At 44.9% G+C, this 22,579-nt stretch overlaps 9 protein-coding genes across 9 annotated transcripts; 4 read left to right on the forward strand and 5 right to left on the reverse strand.

The window, feature by feature from the left end:
- Positions 1-1,986: 1,986 nt before the first annotated feature.
- On the forward strand, positions 1,987-2,414 carry N7495_009994 (uncharacterized protein; the record flags this gene model as incomplete). Its single annotated transcript, XM_057212645.1, has 2 exons — positions 1,987-2,298; positions 2,352-2,414. The coding sequence occupies 2 exons, from the start codon at positions 1,987-1,989 to the stop codon at positions 2,412-2,414; spliced, it is 375 nt and encodes a 124-aa protein (XP_057059508.1).
- Positions 2,415-2,545: 131 nt separating this feature from the next.
- Positions 2,546-4,233, reverse strand: N7495_009995 (putative carboxylesterase; the record flags this gene model as incomplete). The annotated part of the gene is made up of 2 exons (XM_057212646.1): positions 2,546-3,922; positions 3,985-4,233. The coding sequence occupies 2 exons, from the start codon at positions 4,231-4,233 to the stop codon at positions 2,546-2,548; spliced, it is 1,626 nt and encodes a 541-aa protein (XP_057059509.1).
- Positions 4,234-4,747: 514 nt separating this feature from the next.
- N7495_009996 (uncharacterized protein) lies at positions 4,748-5,917 on the forward strand (the record flags this gene model as incomplete). The annotated part of the gene is made up of 1 exon (XM_057212647.1): positions 4,748-5,917. One exon carries the CDS (start codon positions 4,748-4,750, stop codon positions 5,915-5,917), a length of 1,170 nt encoding a protein of 389 aa, XP_057059510.1.
- Positions 5,918-6,189: 272 nt separating this feature from the next.
- N7495_009997 (glycoside hydrolase family 1 protein) lies at positions 6,190-8,300 on the reverse strand (the record flags this gene model as incomplete). Its single annotated transcript, XM_057212648.1, has 6 exons — positions 6,190-6,544; positions 6,594-7,166; positions 7,223-7,283; positions 7,332-7,815; positions 7,867-8,077; positions 8,143-8,300. The coding sequence occupies 6 exons, from the start codon at positions 8,298-8,300 to the stop codon at positions 6,190-6,192; spliced, it is 1,842 nt and encodes a 613-aa protein (XP_057059511.1).
- A 468-nt stretch (positions 8,301-8,768) lies between these two features.
- Positions 8,769-9,973, reverse strand: N7495_009998 (zinc-dependent alcohol dehydrogenase; the record flags this gene model as incomplete). The annotated part of the gene is made up of 3 exons (XM_057212649.1): positions 8,769-9,475; positions 9,531-9,821; positions 9,874-9,973. The coding sequence occupies 3 exons, from the start codon at positions 9,971-9,973 to the stop codon at positions 8,769-8,771; spliced, it is 1,098 nt and encodes a 365-aa protein (XP_057059512.1).
- Positions 9,974-10,394: 421 nt separating this feature from the next.
- On the forward strand, positions 10,395-13,111 carry N7495_009999 (putative glycosyl hydrolase; the record flags this gene model as incomplete). Its single annotated transcript, XM_057212650.1, has 2 exons — positions 10,395-11,657; positions 11,711-13,111. 2 exons carry the CDS (start codon positions 10,395-10,397, stop codon positions 13,109-13,111), a joined length of 2,664 nt encoding a protein of 887 aa, XP_057059513.1.
- A 1,491-nt stretch (positions 13,112-14,602) lies between these two features.
- N7495_010000 (alpha/beta hydrolase) lies at positions 14,603-15,014 on the reverse strand (the record flags this gene model as incomplete). The annotated part of the gene is made up of 2 exons (XM_057212651.1): positions 14,603-14,757; positions 14,792-15,014. 2 exons carry the CDS (start codon positions 15,012-15,014, stop codon positions 14,603-14,605), a joined length of 378 nt encoding a protein of 125 aa, XP_057059514.1.
- Positions 15,015-15,457: 443 nt separating this feature from the next.
- Positions 15,458-17,467, forward strand: N7495_010001 (uncharacterized protein; the record flags this gene model as incomplete). The annotated part of the gene is made up of 3 exons (XM_057212652.1): positions 15,458-15,717; positions 15,767-16,137; positions 16,191-17,467. 3 exons carry the CDS (start codon positions 15,458-15,460, stop codon positions 17,465-17,467), a joined length of 1,908 nt encoding a protein of 635 aa, XP_057059515.1.
- Positions 17,468-19,130: 1,663 nt separating this feature from the next.
- N7495_010002 (putative MFS transporter) lies at positions 19,131-20,843 on the reverse strand (the record flags this gene model as incomplete). Its single annotated transcript, XM_057212653.1, has 1 exon — positions 19,131-20,843. One exon carries the CDS (start codon positions 20,841-20,843, stop codon positions 19,131-19,133), a length of 1,713 nt encoding a protein of 570 aa, XP_057059516.1.
- Between the last annotated feature and the right edge of the window lie 1,736 nt (positions 20,844-22,579).

The following is a 22,579-nucleotide window of genomic DNA, read 5'->3' on the forward strand; positions in this document are numbered from 1 at the left end:
ATATTATACCATTATGTATGCCTGCGCATGCGTCTCATCTTCTTCAACCTCTTGATGTTGGGTGTTTTGCGGTGTTAAAACGCTCTTATTCTCGGCTGGTTGAGTCTAGAGTAGAGCTTGGTTTTTCCCACATTAGTAAAGGAGATTTCCTAGAGATATATCCTACTGCGCGTATTGAAGCATTTGCATCTGCTTCTAATGCGTTTGCTGCAACTGGAATCGTGCCACTTGACCCTACTAGGGTGTTAAAAAAGCTTACTATGCGCGTCGATACACCACCACCACCACCCTCTATAGGAAGCGATTCAAGTCGAAATTGGACACCTAAGACGCCTAGGACGCAGAAAGATTTACGACGTCAACACCAAGCTATATTACGCACTGTATCTCGAACGCCACCAACACCATCTAAGAGAGCATTAGACCAGATAGTAAAGGGTGCAAATTACCTATATCAAGAGAATGCTCTCTTACGCCTGGAAAACAGAGATTTACGCGCCGCCCATGAGAAAAAGAAAAAACAAAAAGAACGTCCGAATCGTCAATTAACAGTAGTAGGGGGTCTTACAATTCAGGAGGGATTAGACCTGGTTGACGCGTCGAATGGTGGCCCTAAACTTAATGATGCCAATTTACAAGAGGGCCAGGCGCCTGTAAGGGCGCCTGTAACCCAACGCCGGTGTGGGATATGTAAGACACCTGGACATAGGAGGGAAACCTGTCCTAGTAGGCCCATTCAGTAGTTTTTTTTTACTATATTACATAGTAAATAATGGAGTTATTGGGATTCATAAAAATAAGTGGGTCAAACTGACCCGTTCAGTAGTGTGACCCGTTCAGTGGTGAAATACTTTAGCATCTCATTAGTAGCTTATTCAGCTATGATTAGCAATGAAGAGAGACTGTCTTATCGGAATCGTAGGAATGGAACGAATCTGAAGAGCTACTATCCCGCTTTAGAGAACGCCTAGATATTGATCTTAATTGACGTTTCGTATGGAAATGTTTCGGTAAGCAAAGACGGTTCAATGGCAGATTTCTTGGTTTAGTTGGCCGTATAAAGCCTCATAGGGATATCTAGTTTTCGTCGCAGATAAGGTGTAAAATTCATCCCTAGGTACTATTCGGCTTCAGATAACCTGGATGTGAGACGGAAATTTATACATACTAGTCCTCTCATCGAGTTGTTTAGTCAATTATATAATGTTTGTGTTCTAAAATAGAAATTAAAAAAAAAGGATGGGGTAACCACGTACTTGAAATGAACATGTATTATGGCTGACAGTCAGCGCGAGTATTAAGTTTACATCTCTATAGGTGGATTTGAACCACTGTCAAAACCAAGCAGCCAGGCCCGGTGTTGAATTTCCTGCGATAATTTCTTAATAGCTCAACAGGAGGAGGGATGGTGGCGGATTGACGGATTCAAACAGGAGATCTCAATTATTGAGTCGGACTGAGAAGTTTGTAAGCCGAGTCGTTCCATTGAGGCCGGTCCAAATACTGTCCTGATGTAAGCGACCGATGAGAAGGATCAGGCATTTGACCGGTGCTGTATGGAATCCATGATCTACGATATATTTGATAGTGGCTGTGCTGCGTGCATATGTGGCGTAGCCCGATGACCCTATATTCCTTCTTTTATGATGTCAGATTACATCATTCCATTATTAGAAGAACTGAGGTTGCACAATGTATACAAAATATGCTGATCTTTATCTGACGTTCAAATGATATTCTCAAGATTTAAATCCATTGACGATTGCGATAACGACGATCTGTATAATGACGTAGTATGGACCGTGTTTGCGCCACCTCCAACTAAAAACATATCAACATTGGCGTACGTACGGAACTCAAAGAAAATATCCAGTTCATCCTGTTCTGACGTCGAACTACAGTAACCTGTACTTAAACAACTATATTCGCTGATCAAAATTTATTCTTCAGGATTTCTATCTCAGAAAGTTTTACTACATCGCAATCATGTTCCACCGCAGTCGCCCAACTACTACTCGCACTTCAAAGCCCACTTTGATGACTCGTCTACGTGGTCCTTATGCCCGGAAGAAGACTGTCAAAGTTACAACAGAAACCCATCCTTCCCACTCTAGACATGGCTATGGAACTACCTCCCATCCTGGTCATACCAGACGTGGCTACGGAACTACCACCCATGCCGGTCGTGGCTACGGGACTACAGCCCATCACCACCACCGCAAAGCCTCCTTGGGAGACAAAGTCTCTGGTGCAATGCTGAAGTTGCGGGGAAGTTTGACTGGTCGTCCAGGAGTTAAGGTATGATTGACTAGACTCTTTGGTTTATTTAGTGACGTACTAATCGGCCGCAGGCTGCTGGTACTCGTCGCATGCATGGAACTGATGGTCGAGGAAGCCATCACCATGTCTATTGAGAGGATATATGCCCTTGACAACTTTTACGACTTATGATGTACGATAGCTTTATATGTTTGCAGTTCATGATTTCAAATACCGCTTTTCTATCTTCTATTTATTTGTAGTTCACATTTGTAGTTTTTTGAGATTAATGCTCCATACTTGCTGAAAGCTGTTGCCACAGTAGACATCTTTTTGTCTGTGCTTCGGGGACTTCCTCCATTGCCGTTGAGTTTGTCTGCAATTTTAGCCGCTGCCCCCTACCAGAGCCCCAGGATTTCCACTCAGGCGCCTTCTCATTTCTGAATGTGTTCGGATTCAAACACTTGATAAAACTTAGGTAATAATCCATAGTTATGGGTATGATGTTCGCATTGCTGTCTGCATATGAATATGTGGGCTCGTTTGTGTCGCCTACACCAAAGATCGCTGGTAGCTCGAAGACATGGGGGACACCCATTCCCTTTGAAATCTCCGTCGGATCCTGGATATTGAAGCGGTAGTTCCAGACTCGATTGGACGAGAAATTTTGGATACTGGAGGCCATCTGATTTCCTGGACAGGTGAATGTTGCCTCGCCATATGCTGCTGCCGCAGAGGGGAAGTACGCTTCATGTTCTGGAAGGGCATCCATGAGCGGATATGTCTGGGTGATATTTGCCAGATCCGTTTCGTTGAGGCCCGGGTAATTGTTCTTCATAAACTGGGCTACTTCGGCTTCATTGGCTGCGTTATATGCAAAGTCAGTTCCCTCGTTGTTATCATCCGAAACAATCATTGGGACATGGATGAATTTTCCCTGGTCAAAGAGGTTGTATAGCTGGTCGGGAACCAAATCCCCATCTACTACGGGCAGGAAGTACCACAGCGGAAGAGGCGAGTCACTGCCCCCAGGGAAGGGTTTTTGCACGTTGTACTTCTGTATCACGTTGAGATCTGTGCCGCGGAGACAGGTGAGTTTATGAGTCTCTTTCTCGCAACCTACGTCTTCCACAAATTGCTTGTATTGAAACTCCATTTCAGCTACAGTCCGCTGTGTAGGCCAGAAGGTGGATTCAGCCACCGCGCCAACAAAAAGACCCGTGTTATTGGCACCATATGCAGTCAGATGGAGTGCGACAGAACCTGCACCGGCCGAGTCGCCGTGAATCACGACATGATTTGGGTTTCCACCGAATAGGTGGATATACTGATTCACCCACTTCATAGCCATTCGCTGGTCCAGTAGACCTGCATTGAGGTCTCCATCCTGACGAACATCCTCGCTGGCCAGAAAGCCGAGGACCCCGACGCGATAGTTGAAATTCACAAACACAATATCGTGGCCCGACTGCTTGACTACCTCGCTACCATTGTAGTTGGCGTTGCTAAGGTCTGCGTATCCTCCCCCTTGAATAAACATCCACACGGGGAGACTAGCGTTACTCGACGCGTTGTTGGGCCGCCAGACATTAATAAACAAACAGTCTTCTGAGAGTGAGTCGTCTCCAGTGGACTGCCCGACACCAATACAGATGGGACCGAACTTTTGATGATTAGCAAGACTTGAGGCAGTATACCGAGTGTACCTAGGTAGCTGATACTTACCGACGATGCATCTTGAATAGCACTGCTATTCTCAGGATACTGCGGCGCGCGAAATCTCAGATTATCTAATGGTGCCTTTGCATATCTTATACCCAGATACTCGTCTACACTATTGTAGAGAGATACCCCTTGATATTGTCCATAGCCAAGATCGACGACGGCCGACCGCGGTAATATATGGGAAGTCGTGTGTGATGAGTGAACTAGACCTCCTAGCAAGCCGGCTAGTAACGCTACTGCGATCAACATCAACGCGGGCAGAATATACCTTTTTCGCTTGAAGCATTTCTGGCTTTGTATATTGATCCATTTGGACCTGATCTCCATCCTGGAATTCCGGGGTTGCAAGGGATGAAGATATCTGAGATCGTCGGCCCGCTCTTTTCCGAGACTGATCTGCGTTTATATGAAACATTGGATCTAACCGAACTTGAATTAGCATGGAATTCAAGCACAGTACTTGACCGAGTGTTATAGTAAATAGTCCAAGTATTACTTAGGTATTGGGTAAGCAACACTTCAACCCTAACAAGGTTAGATTAGAGCATCTACTCAAATATCAAATCAATATTGGTTTAAGAGGGCAATCTCAAAATGTGAATTTATGAAGCTATCCATGAAGTGACGTCAATATCAAGGAAATATGTATACTTGTACTCTTTTGTAGTAGTACCACCTCGTCAACTCAACGTGCGGGGTAGACTTTGTGGCGAAAATAAGAAAATCCGGGGAAGCTACAGACTCCGCTCTTTCTCATGCAAAAATGAGAGAAATTGCATTCCCATCACTGGCAGTTGAGCTAGTTGAGCTTGTAGCCGGCCATCTTGACAGTGGTAGTTTACTCAATCTACGGCTCGTCTGCTGGGACCTTCATGACAAAACTTTCCACCATTTTGCCCAGCGGAGCTTTGCCTCTGTTAAATCTAACCTCTCTGAAGAAAGTCTCGCCCGCATCAACGCGCTTGCTCAACACCAGGCTCTTCGTCCCTATGTCCGTGGACTGGCGTTCGTGCTTCAAGATGGTGTTGGTCGTGGACTGAAGCTGGATCGTCACCCTTGGGGTGAACTATGCAATATCTTACAAGTCAAGCCCATTAAGCGTCTGCAGGATAACTTGATCAAAAACTTGACAAATTGTCGCTCTTTCTTCATCTTCTGTCGCTACCCCGAGGGGCAAGGTCCTGATATGACGCATGTGACCATCACTGATGCTGTCGCGATATTCTTTGCATTTGTCGTTGATAATACTCCTTTCCATATCGAATCTTTCCACCTGATCTACGCAAACAGACACTCTCGCACTCTGATCATGGACATGCGTCGTTTGCCAAAGCTACTATACCGCCAGCCGCAGTTCAAACGCTCGTGGTCCAGTCTTCAGAAATTATCCCTGGAACAGTACCTGACGCTGGACAATTTCGGCTTCCTGCTCGAACTTGTCCTTAGTGCTCCTAACCTCCACACTCTTCTCCTAAATATAGGCTCTCACGACTTGGCCTGTGAGTTTATGCATGAACTAGCTGAAACTGCGGTTTTCTCGCAACTCCACGAATTCGCCCTATTTCGAACGTCGGTGAGAGCGCCGGATCTCTTAAAGCTCCTTGGAGATATTCGCCCCAGTCTCAATTCTCTCACTTTCTATCATGTCTCCTTGGCGCACGATGATAGCTGGAACTCTGTTCTTGGGGAGCTTAATCAGGGCTTTACGTCTCTGTGTAGTTTGTCTTTGTATTATCTATGGGCTGTGGCACAGACTCCGGAGGTCCTCTCTTTTCCGGATCTTCAAAAGACTCCGATGTTCTGTGATGTCCCAAATCAGGGGCTTCGCATGTTCTATTCGGAGACTTCAACAAGTCCGTCAATACTTGGCATTGAGTATTCTGGGTCGAAGATGTCTCAAGTACTGGGCTTGCTACAGGATACAACCGGTTAGTGAAAGTGAAAGGAGAATGTGATTGTTTATGGACATTGTATATAGCAACAGGGATACTTTTTTAATTATTCACAGTAATGGATCTATCAACTGATAATCTTTGAGTGAGTTAGTATCAGTGCTGAGTGATCATGTATTAAGGTTTTTTATCAACTGAGCCTGTTTACATCTCTCTTAGCTGCCATTCAAGACGTTAATTCTACCCAGAAAAAAGAGGTCTGGAAGACTCGCAATATTGGCTTGGATCGAAGCTACAAAAACGATTGATTCAACTATCTTGTGGTTTGTCGAGTCTTGACAAAATCCACTAGATCGAAAAAGCTCTTTTTAAAATAACGCTCTTGAGTTGTTCGGTTCACCTTCTGAATGCCAAATTGTGCAGAATAATCTCCGAACTCCCAGTTATCCATAAAGCTCCATGCGAGGGCACCGATGACATGAACTCCATCCTGGTAGATGGATTTAAGCACCTCGGACATAAATGAGAGGTAATAGACGCTGCGTGGCGAGTCAAAGAGCTGATCTGTCAAATCTTTGTCTGCTTCTCCGTAAACGGGGTATCCAAACTCTGACAAGATGATAGGATGTCGCCATGTATTATAGATATACAAGAGGTATTCACGAAGACTGGAATGGTCAGTAGATGAGTCCGAGCTGTCATAAGCTGAGGACTTACTAGGTCGGCGTTATGTAAACATAAGAATATGACCGATAGCCAATATCCCACCCGTAGATGTTGGTAGTCTCTTGTTTGACGCAGTATGGGAAGAGGGAGTTAGAACTGTTCTTCGCACAAGACTCAATCCCTCCATCAGCTGGAGATACGACTGTAGCAGTATACGCATCGATGCCAAAGAAGTCCGATGTACCATTTATGTATGCCAGCTCAGAGCTATTGAGTGGCTTGGTACCAGGTAGAGTGTTCAAAATAGAGTCTGGGTACTGTTCACCAAGGAATATAGGATTGGCGAAGAAGCCAAGCTGCATCTCTTGGAATCGGTTTGCTGATTCCACATGACTTTCATTTTTTGGATCCTTGGGCACGCCAAAGTTGTCATTGAATTTGAGACCCATCTTGCCTGTGCCTTTTAGCTCGTCGTGATAGAATCGATATACTTGAGCGTGGGCGTGTATTACATTGTCAAAGCCTTGGAAGTTGAAAGCGTATAAAAGTGGTTCGTTGAATGTGACCCAAATCGGGACTCTATCCGCAAAATGTGTCAAAAGGACTTTTCCGTAGTTGGCAAATCTATCGATATTGATGTTAGCAGAGAGAATTGTTTAAATCGAGGGATCTCAACCCACGCATCGACAAACGTCTCATTCTGGTAGCCTCCATTATTGTTACCAATGACTGGAGTGGCCGCTGTTTATGGTCAGAACAGCTTATGTGAATAATTTTGGGAATAAATACTTATGTTATCACTGGCAACAAATACCAAGGGGGAGTCAAAGTGAAGCATTGTAACCACAGGTTGCATCCCAGCATCAAGTATAGTCGTTATCAAGTCGTTGTAATGGTCAATTCCCTGTTGATTGACTGTGGTACCTGATAAAGCAAATGGCAAGATGCGTGTCCAGGAAATGGAAAAGCTGTAGTATGGCACTCCCATCGCAGCCAGTCTCTGGATGTCCTGCTTATAGAGGAAGTAGTTTTCATTAGTAATATAGTCTTTTGGTTCACTTCCGGTAATCATCTTCTCTTGCAAGGATGGCGAGCGGCCGTCAATACCAATGGCACCTTCGATCTGTGCAGCGCTGCCAGCAACTCCGAAGACGAAATCTTCGGGGAAATCATAGCAATCTGTGGGGCCGAAGTAGTCGCGGGGTGGTAGGACGAGCTCGCTACTTGGAACTGGAGTAGGGCTCACAGTGGTTGAGTAAATTCCAATTGAGGTCTATCAAAATTCAATCACGGTCCTTCAAGCAGTATGATTAGAGTAACGAACGTAGTCTTCCAGACTAGCCTGTAACCACATAGATGACCAGGAAGCTTGTCCATAGGGATCAGCAGTGTCAGTGGCACTGATAGCAGTTATTACAGGAATCCAGCTTCCCCAAGTTGAAGTCGAAAACTGAGTTGATAGGTGCTTAGTAGCTTCATCATATCCAGGCGCATATGTCCTTGTGGTTGTGGGAGTTGGCAGCGAAGTGGCATATCTTTCCACGTTTAAATGAAATGTTAGCAGATTGATTGATAAATCTGGCATTAGACGCCCCCCTACCGAACAGTATCATTTAACGTATAGGAGAACGGCTGGAAAAAATATGTTGGCGATGTAGCTTGAGTGCATTGTCGAGTTGAAGGTCCAGTCGTTGTGATATACACCTCTTGTGCAGTAACAAAGGCCGCAAGGCTGGCATAGAAAATATAAGCTTTCATGGCTGCATGGATTCACTGACATATCCCTTGTTTCAAGATGAAGTTTAAAAAAGGGGGAAGAATTCTTATATATTCCGGAATTTTTGTGGCCAAGCTAGTTACGTAGTTCGGGTGATTATCGGCCGACGATCAGATCTCTAGATTGAAAATGCGGGGATAAAAAATGATGTTCAGATTCAGGAAAAGAATTGACCGAGGTTTAGCCAACAGCCGAGGCAGGAATTTCCGTCCTTTTATATGCCGAAGATAAATAAGGTTACTTTGCACAAATTCCACTTAGGGCATACTATGTCAAGATCATCATTTGCGCCCAGGTGACTACCATTCTGGCATCAGGAAACATCATCCGCGATTGTTTAAGCTATAGAATTGTTATTACCAGGTCTGTCGATATAGTGATTTCGCATCTAGTACCAGCTCCTTGATACTACTCCAATGGATACGGTATTATATCCCGAGATCACGTCTTCATAATTTTGATGACTCCTCCCAGTTGAAGTTTACCACAATACGTCCAGCCACTTGGGCTTCGCGCAGTCTATCCACAGCCTCAGGAAGTCGATTGATGGGATAAACCTCGCTGATCTGTTGCAGCATTCCACGCCTAGCAAAGTCCAGCACAGCAGCGGTGTCCAACCGACTGCCCGCCATAGTCCCCTTGATGGTCAGATTTTTGAAGACAAATTGTCCCGGGTCTGCACCCAAAACAACCGCGTCTTTTGGAGGGACCGCGATACACATGATGACACCTCCTATCCGATCTCCAACGTATGAAATCGCAGTCTTGTACACCTCCGGTGCTGAAGCTGTCACGAAGACACCGTGCACACCAACTCTGTCTGCAATTTTGATGACGGCTTCTACAGGATCTTCCTGCTTAAAATCAACAAACGCTTCTGCTCCCAGTTTCAAAGAAAGCGAGCGCTTGGCGTCTCCTGTATCGACCACAATAGGTCGCATACCCAGTGCTTTGGCCAGTTGCACCCCTTGAGTGCCCACACCACCACCTCCACCGGGGAAAACCACCCAAGAACCAGCTCGAAGATTTGACTCTAGTAGTGACCGATAAACTGTGCTGCCACTGCACATTATGGGAGCAGCAACCTCGTCAGGGACTCCATCGGGAATGCGAGAAGCATATCGCCCTGGGGCTGCGATATATTGTTGAAATGTCCCTGGCGAGAGTGAGTATTGGGTCTTTATCACTGCTGATATCTATTTTCGGCGTACCTGGTGCCATTAAACCAGAGATAACAGCATCCTTGCAGTATGTCTCCTTACTATCCCAGCACAAGCCACATGAATGGCACGTATCCAGAAAAGGCGTGACTCCGGCTCTATCACCCAACTTGAAGTTCTTAACATTGTCTCCGACTTTGACAACAACGCCGGCACCCTCGTGCCCGGCGGAACGTACTCCAAATGCAGACATGGGTGGTAAGCCAAGATCACCCTGCATCACATGGATGTCGGTATTGCAAACGCCGGTGAAATTGAGGCGAATCAAGATATCATTCGGCCCTACATAGATGATATTAGGTCCAGTTCTGGAAGAAGTTCAAGGTTGCTCTACCTATTTCTGGCACAGGTACATCCTGAACTTCGACGTGGAAGTTCGGTCCTTCATTGATGACAACACCAGCTTTACAAAGGGCGGGGATTTTGAAATCCATGATTAATCTGATATAGGAGAGTAGGAGAGTCTGAGAGAGGTGTTGACCAGCTGTAAGTAAACAAAGCAAAAAACTCCGACCCCTTCTTTTTCCCTAAATGTCGAGTGTTGAGATGACATGTCACATTATTAATACAAAAGTACTCGTAGACTCTATGCAAACCTATCATCTTGCATATTCATCCTCGCAGGATCAAAGATTTGTGGATCTGACCAACGAATTGAGCTCATGTGCCTTCTGATATTATGTAAGCTCGACCACGGATCTACGAGCATAGACTAGACCTATTTAAGATCTACTTATGGTTCCATTCTACTAGACATCACAATGCAGTTCACTCCTGAGATCCCCAATTTACATGCTAAGAGTCACCATCTATATCAATATCACGACTACGATTGAGGGTGTGAATCAGAGGAAAATGCAACTGCTGCAATCAATCAGCTTCTTCGTGGCCTGCGCCGCGGGGACTAGTGCATATCCAGGTCAAACATCAGTTATCCCAGAATGGCGCATGCAATCATCAGCACTGGCTCAAGGTAATTTATCACAGCTCTCACTTCCAGGAACCGATATATCATCATGGTATAAAGTTAGTTCTCGAAGCACAGTCATGGCAGGACTCATTGAGAATGGGGTTTATAACGACAGTGACCTTTTCTATTCGAACAATATGAACTTACTGGCAGGGGACCCAAAGTTTAAAGTGCCATGGTTATACCGATTCGAGTTCACAGCGAATGTAGATGGTGGAAACCACTTCACCCTGAAAACGCATGGCATTACGTCCAAAGCAGACATCTACGTGAATGGCGAGATAGTGGTAGCAAGTGATAAGCAGCAAGGCTCTTACGGTGGTCACAAGTATCCTCTGACGAAATACCTCAATAAAGAAGCCACCGCAATCAATTGTATCCTCATCCGGGCTCATCCAACGGAGTATCGTCGTGATTTCGCTATAGGGTTTGCTGACTGGAACCCCTATCCGGCAGATAATGGCATGGGTATGTGGCGCGATGTCGAGATCGCTCAGACTGGTGCTGTGACTATGTCTCCTATTAGAGTTGTTACTAATGTCGTACCTCATCTGAGTTTCAACCCTTATCTGAATGACTCAGTGAAGGTGACACTAAAAACTGTGCTCGTTAACCATGAGAAACGGACTATTCAGGCGAGTATTAGTGGTACTATACTTGATCCTGCGGGCTCTGAATCTACTGTGTTTAGCGGTAATTTTGAGCTGAATTCTCACGAGACGAGGACAGTCTCAGTGGAAGTAGATATTAAGAAACCAGAAATATGGTGGCCAGTCAGCTGGGGAAAACAACCACTATACAAAGCACATGCGAAAGTACTTTTTGATGGACTTGTTATGTCAGACCAATATACGCAGCGGTTTGGAATTCGACACGTCTCATCAGGTATGAATGAGCACAATGACACCGCATTTTGGGTAAATGGTCACCCATTCCAGGTGCGGGGAGCTGGATACTCGCCAGATATCTTCCTGCGGTTTGATGAGAATCGGCTGAGGAATATCTTTTACTATATGCGCGACATGGGACTCAACACAGTGCGACTAGAGGGCAAACAAGAGCATCCTGAGCTGTACGCAATTGCCGATGAGATGGGTATAATGGTTCTGACTGGATGGGAGTGCTGCGATAAGTGGGAGGGCTGGGAGGTAAGCATATTCACAATGACAATAAGCGATATCGCTAACGATTCTTCTCAAAGTATAATCACGATGCCGACGCTGTCAAGTGGAATGGGTCCGACTACAGCGTCGCTCGGGCTGCAATGCTTCATGAAGCAGAGATGATGCAGCCCCATCCGTCTATCCTTGGATTTCTGGTCGGTTCGGATTATTGGCCTAATGACCAAGTGACAAAAGTCTATCTAGACGCCATTAAGGAGATGGAATTCCATGTACCTATCATTGCATCTGCCAGTATGCGTGGCCCTTCCAAGTTAGGTCCATCAGGTTTAGGTCCTTCAGGGATGAAGATGGTAGGACCGTATGACTGGGTCCCTCCCAACTACTGGTATGGCGAGAGCGAAGGGGCTGCTTTCGGGTTTGGCTCAGAGCTAGGCGCTGGGGTAGGCACGCCTGAACTGTACAGTCTGAAGAAGTTCATGTCGGATGGAGACTTGGACAGTCTATGGAAGGAACCCACTGTCGGGCAGTACCATATGTCCAGCAATACATCGTCTTTCCACAACCGAACAATATACAATGAGGCGTTATTTGCCCGATATGGAGAGCCCACAAGTATCGAAGACTATGTGATAAAGTGCCAAATGGCCGATTATGAGGCGACTCGTGCACAGTTTGAAGCATACTCCATTCGCCAGAACGCAGCTCGACCTGCAACTGGCACGATCTACTGGATGTTAAATAGTGCCTGGCCAAATCTGCATTGGCAACTATTTGACAAGTACCTCAGCCCGATGGGATCGTATTTTGGCACCAAGGTCGGTGCAAGGATGGAACACGTGGCGTTTGACCCTGAGACAGAGAGTGTCTGGTCGATAAATCACTCGCTTGAAAAGGGAGGAAATAGAGAGATATTGATTGATTTGATCGATACCACAGGCAAGAAGATATCCAGCGAAAAGGTGGCGGTGGAAACAACTCCCAAATTTTCCAAAAAAGTTCATACTTTAACTGGCATGGGAAAGATCAACGATGTCGCATTCCTCCGGCTTGTGCTTCGTGACGCTACAGGTGAAAACGTTATGAGCCGGAATGTGTACTGGCTATCTCCTAAGCCTGATGAACTTGACTGGGAAAGGACAAATTGGTACTACACGCCAGTCTCTCAATTCGCCAACTTTCAAAAGTTAAACTCTCTCACAGAGGCTGAAGTCAAACAAAGCATAGCTTGGCATATGACGACCACAAGTGGCCATACGGGTCTCCAAATCCTGCTGGAGAATAAATCCAAATTCCCAGCTGTATTCCTCCACTTGTATCTCACGAGTAAGGATGGGGTAGAAGCTGTTCCCGTCTTCTGGTCTGATAATTATGTGACTCTTTGGCCAATGGAAAAACTCACTATAATGGCTCAATTCAAAGGTGATATGTCGTCCACCAAATTAGGAATATCGGGGTATAATTTGAAGCCGCAGATTTGATGTCCACCATTGGTCTCTCTTGGGACGCTCCAGTTCAGATTGCTTAAATGCATTTTTGAAATGTTGCCACAGTTTATCAGCGGATGCGGTCTTATTTTTGCTTTATTAAGACACATTCCGCCTATGTTATCTCCAAGGTTCAATATTTTGAGAAAAAAACATTGTAAATTCTGATTCCAAGGTTGCGTAATATAAAAGCCAAGATTTGAATAATTCAAGGCGGCTGATTATTGATGGGGAAGGATTAGTTATTAAGTAGATGGGCGGTGGCAGTAGGCTACTCCTTTTGTGGTGTCTCTGGCAATTAATAATTATTTTGTGGTGTCCTAGCAATTCCACTCTCCTACCTTCATATGAATAATAAACATCATTATTCCGGAGACTACATTACGATTCTTGAGTAGACATATTTCTTACTGACCATAATAATCAAACGAGTGTTCTGCGTGGCAGTAAACCCGATGCCCACTTCCTCGAGGTAGAACGGTGACTAGTAGGCATAGATGAAATGGATTTGAGTGGTGGTCCCATTATTAGTGGCTATAGTCGGACCAGCGACTCCACCATCGATGATTGCGTTAAATCTGGGCCCTTAGATGGTTCCTCCGGTAATAGGCTCGACGACGCGTTTGCCACCTAGGAGTAGAATTAGAGCAAGAGATGTTCCCAAGTTTACTATTGCGCCAAACAGGTAAGTGGAAGTCAATGGACTGACTTCTCCGGATGTTATTTTGGATACTATAGGAGCATTTAGAGTTATATTATAATAGTAAACACTTGAGAATGCTCTGTAGTTGATATGATAGTGCTTTTTATTTCAGTCTATGGGTATTTAGTAAATTCTTGCACTAATCGTAATTTGAAGACTGAGCACACCAACATTTCTCGGTATTTATCAATATTCTCTCTTTTATTTGTGTGCTTAGACACTGACGGATACCAAGGTTCAGAATTGCGGGATTGATTATTTCCTTGTTTGATGGGCCTCGGGTCTGAAGAGGGTTCTCAGGATAGAACGATAGTCAGAAGTAATTGCTGGTTCTAGACCTTCAAGTTCAAGAACGAGCCTGAAACGCGATAACAATAGCAAGGGCTAAAAAGTTATAGCTTTTGAATACTAGAAATCATGGACTTTGAGGTTATGTTATAGTTATATTAGGAGATAAGGTTAAATTTGTTGTCCTTGGGAGAATAATCCAACCTGTTTGGGATTATTTAGAATTCGCAATATCTCCTCTTGTCGGTTTCATTTACAAAAATCAGCGTATTGAAAAATTGGATATTCAATAGACAGCTATTTCAAACAACCTTAAAAAAAGAGAACGGTGAGAGCTTTCCTATTCCTTAAAGTCTTACTTCAAAATCCTTCACAATCTGATCAATTGCAGCAGCTACCTGATCTGGCTGCGAAAGAAAGGGGCTATGACCAGATCCTTCAAGAGTGCGAACCACCCATTTTCCCTGACCACCTGCGCTCTGTATCATGTCATCCTACTTTTTGATTGGAAGAACAACATCAGCTGTACATCTGAAATAGCCTAACTTCCCAGCATAAGAGTCGTCCTCCCAGGCTTGAGGCGGCACAATATCCATATTAGCAGCCATGCTCCGAGGACGAATCTGTTGTATCGCCCACTCGGTTCGGTCTAATGGAACATCGGGAGAATAAAAAAAGCCTACTCGGGTCTTTTGGAAGGAGGAGACCCTCACTTGGCGAGTCCAATGTTACATATGGCGAATCACCAGTAGCGCGGATGGCTGCACCTTGGTCCATGCCGCTAGGGAAGATGAAAGCAGATAAAGCAATCATCCCCAGGACGCCTTTATCGGACAATCCCTTGATGGCAGCGTTCACAATTGGCCCTCCATAGGAATGCCCTAGGACAACGACACGCTCACACATGGAGATCTGCGATTCGATGACGGACCGTAGGTGGGCAGCATCATCAAGCTGTGTTGTTCCCGCTAACGCAGGGTAGGCCTAAAAGAGTCAGTAGTTACGAGTCACCGCTTCACCGACTCCACATAGTTTATACACCGCTTTAATTGTCCTGGCAGAAAAGTGGCAGAAAATCCCAAATATATGTCAAGTATCAGATAATTTCATAATTAACGTCCTTCAATCCTGATTCAAAAGTTTTCAAGTGAGCAATCCATTAGTATTGCGTGATCCAATGAATGTAATCGAGGACCCAAGTCCAAACGGCTTCGACTTCGACTTGCCATTTTCTCAGTTCGGTAATTATCACGTGACTTTTATCGGTCGCAGTTGTCGAGCTTCGAGCGTCAAGCTCCATGCTCCGATCCCTCCCTCATCATTCGAAATTCGAGTGAATTCTGGCGACGATGCTTGAATCCTTCAGCCTTCCTTTACGCCCTGTGTTGGAGAGGCCGGCCCGTCCAGATACCCTTCCGGTTGAGATCGCGCAAATCAACAGCCAATGGGGCTCCTTTCGCGAAGTAAATGAGGAGATCCTTCATAATAAGATGGCCGAGGAGAGAGAGGGCCTAGATGTGCAAAAATCAGAAGATGAAGACAATCCCAACCTGGCTGAGCAGCGGGAACAACTGTACAAGCGGCGCGCCGAGATCATTCAATTCGCCATGTTTGTGCCCTGCGAATTCGTGTATGACAATATGCTAACTCGGCTATAGGCAATCGCATGTGGAAACATCCTTTGCTCTCAATTTCCTTTCAGTGGTATTGGGCAAGAATGATGACTCCATTCCACCGTTCCTCAGAAATTCCATGCCAAACAATGCACTTAATTCTGAAGTCGTCCACCCTCCTCCGAAGCCAGAATCTGCAGCTAAAGATATTTCGACGGTGAGCAGGGGTTGGAGGCTTCAGAACTTCCAAGCGGGTGCGAACAAGCTACTAAAAGCCGCCTCGAGACTTGAAGCTGAGGTCGCATCGGAAGTACGGTACTGGGATGAGTTGTTGACCATCAGGGATAAGGGTTGGCAGATTTGCCGGCTTCCTAGTAGGAGGCATACAATGGCTGTTCAATTAGGTTTTCTTCAAGGTAAGCTGAGATCACAGGCTCAAATACGCAGTTTGCTAATCACGATGAAACAGCCTCTCCTTTTTACCGCGACCGTGGGCTGGCTCCTCTGCGGCGAGGAGAAGATGGAACCCTCGTTTTGGACAAAGGACTTGTGCTCCCAGGATCTCGCTATGTCCGGGTTCGTGTGAAACAAGGCTCTTCCATCTCCACTAGTACAAAACCGTCTTCAGCACCAATATCGAATGACACAGATTCAATCGAACATCGAATCCTGCAAGCGCGTGACTCCTTGTTTGAAGAGGAATTGTTCTACGAACTATATCGAGAGGCTAGAGCGATGGCAAGCGGTGGCGTTACGACCCATCAAAATCTTCTTCAAATTCCTATCACCGGTGATTTGGAAATTATGCTCGATTTGGTGGATGCCAATGATGCCGATATCCACCAAACCTTTTCAGGACCTCATAGTTTGCTTGCGGATGGGCTGGCGCACTCAATCCGCATTCTTCTCACATTTTCCCATCACCAGAATCTTCGACGTCGCACACAAATTCCACCACCACTGGGGCCCAAGAAGCGGCCGGTTCCAGAACATTATCTCATTCGCCCCGCCCTCGCCTACCTTCAGCATGTATCGCATGTACGCTGGATTGAGGAGTTCCTGAACGACATCTTTGGTGTCTGGCGGTCTTGTGGACTGGAAGAACCTCCATTAAAATCCAACACCTTCTCCAAACCACCTTCCCAATCACTTCCCTCCGAATCCACATCTCCATCCGAGGCACTATTACAGCGCTTCGTCATGCCACTCCATTCAGTATTTTCTTCTGGTTCTTTCAAAGTCACCATGCGAACCAACCTATCCGCACCTCCTTTCACTACATTCTTTGACGTGTCTTTCACTTCGTCAAAATTCCCCGATCTTAAGTCCCCAGGCCACCTCAGCCTAAAGGCCGATGTCGAGGCCTCTATTACTCACCTATTCCTCTTGGAGATTGTCTCTCACATTTCAGCCCAGGAACTTCCACCGTTGACTAGCCCTCCGTTGACTAGCCCTTCTGCCCCGAGTGACCCCGACAAGCGATCATGGCTTGCAGTTTACCCGCACATGGGAGAACTTTTATTGTCTAGCCACGATGGCAATTACAAGAAGATGAAGGTCTCTCTGTCACGCCATGGCCTTTCACTTTCCACCTTCAGTATCCGGAACATGGACCGTGTGGGGCGTGGCCCACATGAACGTCAGGTCGATTCGGAAACCCATACGTGGACTTCGGCCAATGATTCAAACAAGCAGTCCATGATAGATTTTGTTCTTGCCGAGGCAGCATTTACACCGAAAAGTTAAAACTCACCTAGGTGGCTACTCTTGAACATTACTAGTCTAGTATTATTACTACACCTTTCTTATGAAGAGCAAAATATAGGTATGAGAAGAATAACATGTCTATACTGAAGCGAGTAAGATGTAACGGTGATTCGTGGGCAGAGATTAGATAAGACCTGAGCACCGAGAGGACAGAGCTCCCCTTCCCTCTTTTCACTCCCTTAGAATTCGATATCACACTATTGCCTAGTATTATGAACCTTGATATTACCAATGAGCCCCCTACTACTCAGGCGGTGACTCGATTTCAATATTACGAGTCTATTTTCTTAATGTATTATGTATTATACTCCCCCTGTCAGGAATCGTCCCGTTAGCGCGGTTTTTATACCAATACAGATATCTTCATGGAATTCGTTGATGATAGTAGCAAAGATTACTATGTAGAACGTGACTCAACGTGTACACGAAATAATAGTACTAATATAATATCATTAGTAATAACAGCTAATTTGTAGATACTAACCAATCAGAGTTATTTATCATTAGCGTTACTAGCGGGTCACTTTGATGACTCGGCGGGGTCCGATAAAAGCTTGATTGTGAATTCCCTCAACGGATTTGTCAATTTCACTGTGGAGCTATCCGAGATTATTGGTCCACATTTACCTGACGCTAAACTACCTTGCGGACCTGAACTATATTAGTCCCTTCTATCTGTTCAGGCCGATGTCCCGCCGTGGGCCGGATTGCTCTGTGAATTCTAAACCAGAAACCCAGGTCAATGCTCTAACTGAGTCAGAAAAAAGAAACCAGCGGAAGACAGGGGAGAGCAGGAGAGATGGAGAGAGCAAAAACTATCTACAGATCTTGTTCAGGGGCCATTCTCTAGGTTCTTCTAGGAAAAACTATTTATGGAAAAGGGCAGAGATTCGGTGAGACAGATTGGGAGGGAAATTATCTCGACATGATTGATAAAAAGGACAAATTGGAAAAATTGAACATGCTTCTAAGATAAGCATGGCCTATTCCGCAAGGGAACACAGCTAAAAAGGCTCCCAATGATTTGTTGACTTGATATCCCGGTTTGCTAATTGAGGTTACTCTGTAGAAATAAATGCCACGTCAAATATCCCGAATTTGATCTGCCTTTCTAGATTGCGTTTATAGTATACCCGCGGTTATAATAAAAACTACTTTGAATGCTCCCTCTAGTGCTCATACATCAAATAAAACTCATTTGTTAACACCGATGTCAGAGCAATTGACAAGATTATTAAGAAGCCTCGTTTCAACGTTTCAAGCAGGGACTTTGGATGAGCTCTTCCCAGGTCTCGACGATAAGAAGAAATAATGTGTATAATGGTGTACCAGCAGTCATTTCAAATAGTAGTTCCTAAGTTATATATATTTATGGCACCGAAGCTACAACCCCATCAAAACTTTCCCCTGATTTCAGACCTCTGCAACTAGTATCAAGTGATGTCAGGTTGACTTGAAACTGAAATGATGAGAAATATACCATTAAATTATAAACTTTCAATTTAGCTAAATTACTATATAGGAAGCTAATTATAATCTACATCGGGTCTAATTATAATGCGCGGTTGGCTACCCATACATAAGGTGGATACCTTATTGTATTTCGCCACATTACATAACCCTCATGGGATAGAAACGCCGTTCAGCTGTGAAGAATGAAGTCCAAACGCTTGTTGCCCTCATCTGAAGTTGTCTCCAGGTAAGTGGCCTTCTCCTGGGGGCTCATCTTTGACCAGCGCTCCTGTTTCCATCGATTTCGAGCAATATAGTAAGCCTTCGCCAAGGCATAAAGTACTATAGTCGCAACAGTAATGGCAATGAGTTGCTTGTTTCCACGATGATAGCGTGGTTTATCGTCACTGCGATATATGTTGGATGATGCAATCCCGGACAGTTGAATCGTGATGTTGTAAAGTGCAGCGCTGATAGCTCGGGTGCGAACTGAGTTACTTAATCGCGAACACCATCCAACATGAGCAGCATGAGGGGAGGGCCATCCAAGCAAAACAAAAGTCACTGCATAGGTCCCCCAGTGAGATAAAGTTCCCGCTGAAGTGTAAAGAACGATCAGAAGCGGGAGTGACCACAACTGAGTCAGAATACCAATCAAAGCAATTTGGTTAAAATATTCGGTGACTTCCGTTATCAAAAGAAGGTTGATTGCAGAGAAGACAGTGGGAGGGATTGAAAGTAGGGTTGTTTCGAACGTGTTAAACCCAAGGGCTTTGAGCGATAGAGTAAGGTATGTCTTCGGCGGTGACGTAGGAATCTCGAATAACATGCCAATAGCGTAGATAGGCCATAGATCGTAGTCTTTGAGACTTTTCCAGAGCATGCTCAATGACAGTCCCTGGCGATTGTGCATGTCACCCTTAGATGGGTCGTCGCGTAGGACTCTGTTCACAATGATTGTTTCCTCTCTTTCAGAAAATATTCCCTTGGGATTCCACCAAGTCTTGCTTTGGGTTGGGCCGGGTATGAGAAACAAAAAGCTCAGGAAACCAATAACTAAACTTATCAGAGCCTCGATGAGAAACAGCCATCTCCAACCTTCCCGACCATCAACACCTCGCATGTGCAGTACGCCATACGCTATGAAGGATGCAATCACACCCGACATGGTGTCGACAAACCAGAACAGTGCAAGACGTATAGGCATCTCTGACTTCTTATAAAAGTATGACAGATAGAGAATCGAATCAGGAATGAAGCCGCCCATGAAAAGACCAATGAGAAAACGACAAGCAAAGAACCCCGATCGACCTTTCATGAAAAATTGACCCCCAGCAGCAAAGCTCCACGCGATGATCTGGAATGGAATCCAACGGTCTGGACCAAGTCTCTTTCCAATCATCTGCGATGGAATTTCGGAAATCAGAAATCCAATTCGATACATGTTTTGAGCATTGTTGTAGTCGTTGGTACTGAGATGCAGGTCATCCAGTAAATTATCCGATACAGCATTGCCCAGATTTCCTCTATCCAGATTTAGTCCAAAGAACATGACCAATATCCATAGGAAGACTGTCCAATCGGTTTTTCGTCGCAACGATTTCTCCTCTCGATATGTCCATCTCGCATCTGGATCAAAGCGGTGGATGTTCTCATAGTCTGAACGAGGCAGGTAGTATTTAGCGAGAAGCGGATCATCAAACACGCTCCGGGTGGTCGCAATAGCGTCAAGGCTGTGCTTATTCTTGCGTCGAAATATCAAGGAGAGCAGTGAATGCGATTCGGGGACATCCTCAGGCTCTGCAAGGGTTAGACTCACGGAGCCTCCATTCTTCAAATCTGGTTCTCCGGTGCTCAAAACCTCAGCCTCAAGCTTGACGGGCGTGGCGGAATGCAGCGCCATTTCAGGACCTTCCTAGAAGAAGAAAAGCCCAGCCAAAGAGTATAAGAATATGTGGATTAATTATTCGTTCGGACAGGGTTTAGTGGTTTGCCAGACGGCTGAATTTATATATTTTTGGCCAGTACCTTCTTTCATTTTGAGTCAGCTGTCGGCTTCAGGAATCACCTTGTGATTTCCTGGGTAACATTGGAATGGGTGATTAAAATGCGTGCTTCATGTAAATTGTGATACCATCGCTTCAATATCGCTTCGATATTTGCGCTATCAACTGGACGTTTCCTGCATAGGTAAGTGAAAAGACACTAATATACGTCAGAATATCTGTACAATAAAAGTTTGCTCAATCAAGATAGCTGTTATAATGGTGATTCCTATTTGCTTCGATGGAAATAGATTCGGTGGGGTCTCTGTCTGACTTAGCTGAGTTATTCGCCATATAAGCGTAAATGACTAGATTTCACAAGCCAATCAACAGCAACAATATATAGAACTGCTTGAACTCGGTAACAGGCAGTTTACAACGTGGGGCCCTGAGATTGGTGGAAATTCTCGAATTTCTTATCAGGGTCCGGAACCCACTGAGTGGGTATATGGATATTTCGACAATTGCCATACAATAACCAATATTGGAACATTCTCTGGAGGATGAACACTCAAATTCAGACTTACCACAAGATTAGCTACTTGGTACTTGACCGATCGTTCGATGAAATGAGCGACGGATGATAGGGGCATAAGGAATGTAAATTCACCGATATTTTACTTTCTACACAAATTGAGTGTTGAGAAAAGAAAGAAAATGAAATAAAAGAATAAGGCACGGGATTTTTTACTTTCGATCATTGACCAATGGATGTTCATAAGGCGTTTTCCATTGTCAACGGTGCAGGAACAGGAGGGTCACCCTATCAACCTGTATGGTTGGTTCCTTTGACCCTTCGACCCTTTGAGTGGCACATTTTAGATCAACTTCGGCTATTTCCGCCTGGAGCTGTTGAGAGAATAGAACGCACAGTTCATGACTAAATCAAAGGAAGAGGTAGTGAAGTTTCCGAAAGGGGTTATTGGTAGTTCGTAGTTCATCAACCTACCAGCAATTGGCAGATCTCCTTTCTCCTCTTATTAGAAAAGTATCCCAGAAAGTATCCAAGGCACATCGATCACGTTAGAGCACGTCTTCAACGTCTATAGTAGGGAGGTTGACCCAAGACTGTGGTCGTGGGCTGCGGTAGTGATATGCCAAGAATCAAAATGGAGTTAGTAACGGAGGCAATTACCCGTAAATCGACTAGTGAGGTTGGTAACCTAGCTATTCAGCCGCCCCAATATTAGCCGTGTCACTTGATTACTCGAATAGCCAGGATCCATGTTTCTACCTGAGCAGCACAGTTCCGGGCGGGTTTATCAGATATTGATAATTACTGGGTGGATCGATTGAAATATAATTGGACTGATGAATATAAGTATCCATCTACGAAGCCACATTTGAGCCCTCGAGAAGATGATATTCACATTTTCATACGATCGTACCAAAATCTAGACAGAGAGCAAAGTATTGAAAATTAACCGTGTTACAGACTGTCAAGCTTGAAGAACATAGGAGCTTTTCCGGTGATATCAGCTGGATCCTTTGAGTTCAAGGTTCTTTAGTTATGCCAAAAGGTACTATTTGGAATACTATGCACTTTCATACCGAACGCCTAGGGCTTTAATTATCGTGAGCAAAGATACGATGC

Source organism: Penicillium taxi (genome assembly GCF_028828555.1).
Source record: "Penicillium taxi strain IBT 34144 chromosome Unknown utg000006l_segment0_segment0, whole genome shotgun sequence".
Taxonomy (NCBI): domain Eukaryota; kingdom Fungi; phylum Ascomycota; class Eurotiomycetes; order Eurotiales; family Aspergillaceae; genus Penicillium; species Penicillium taxi.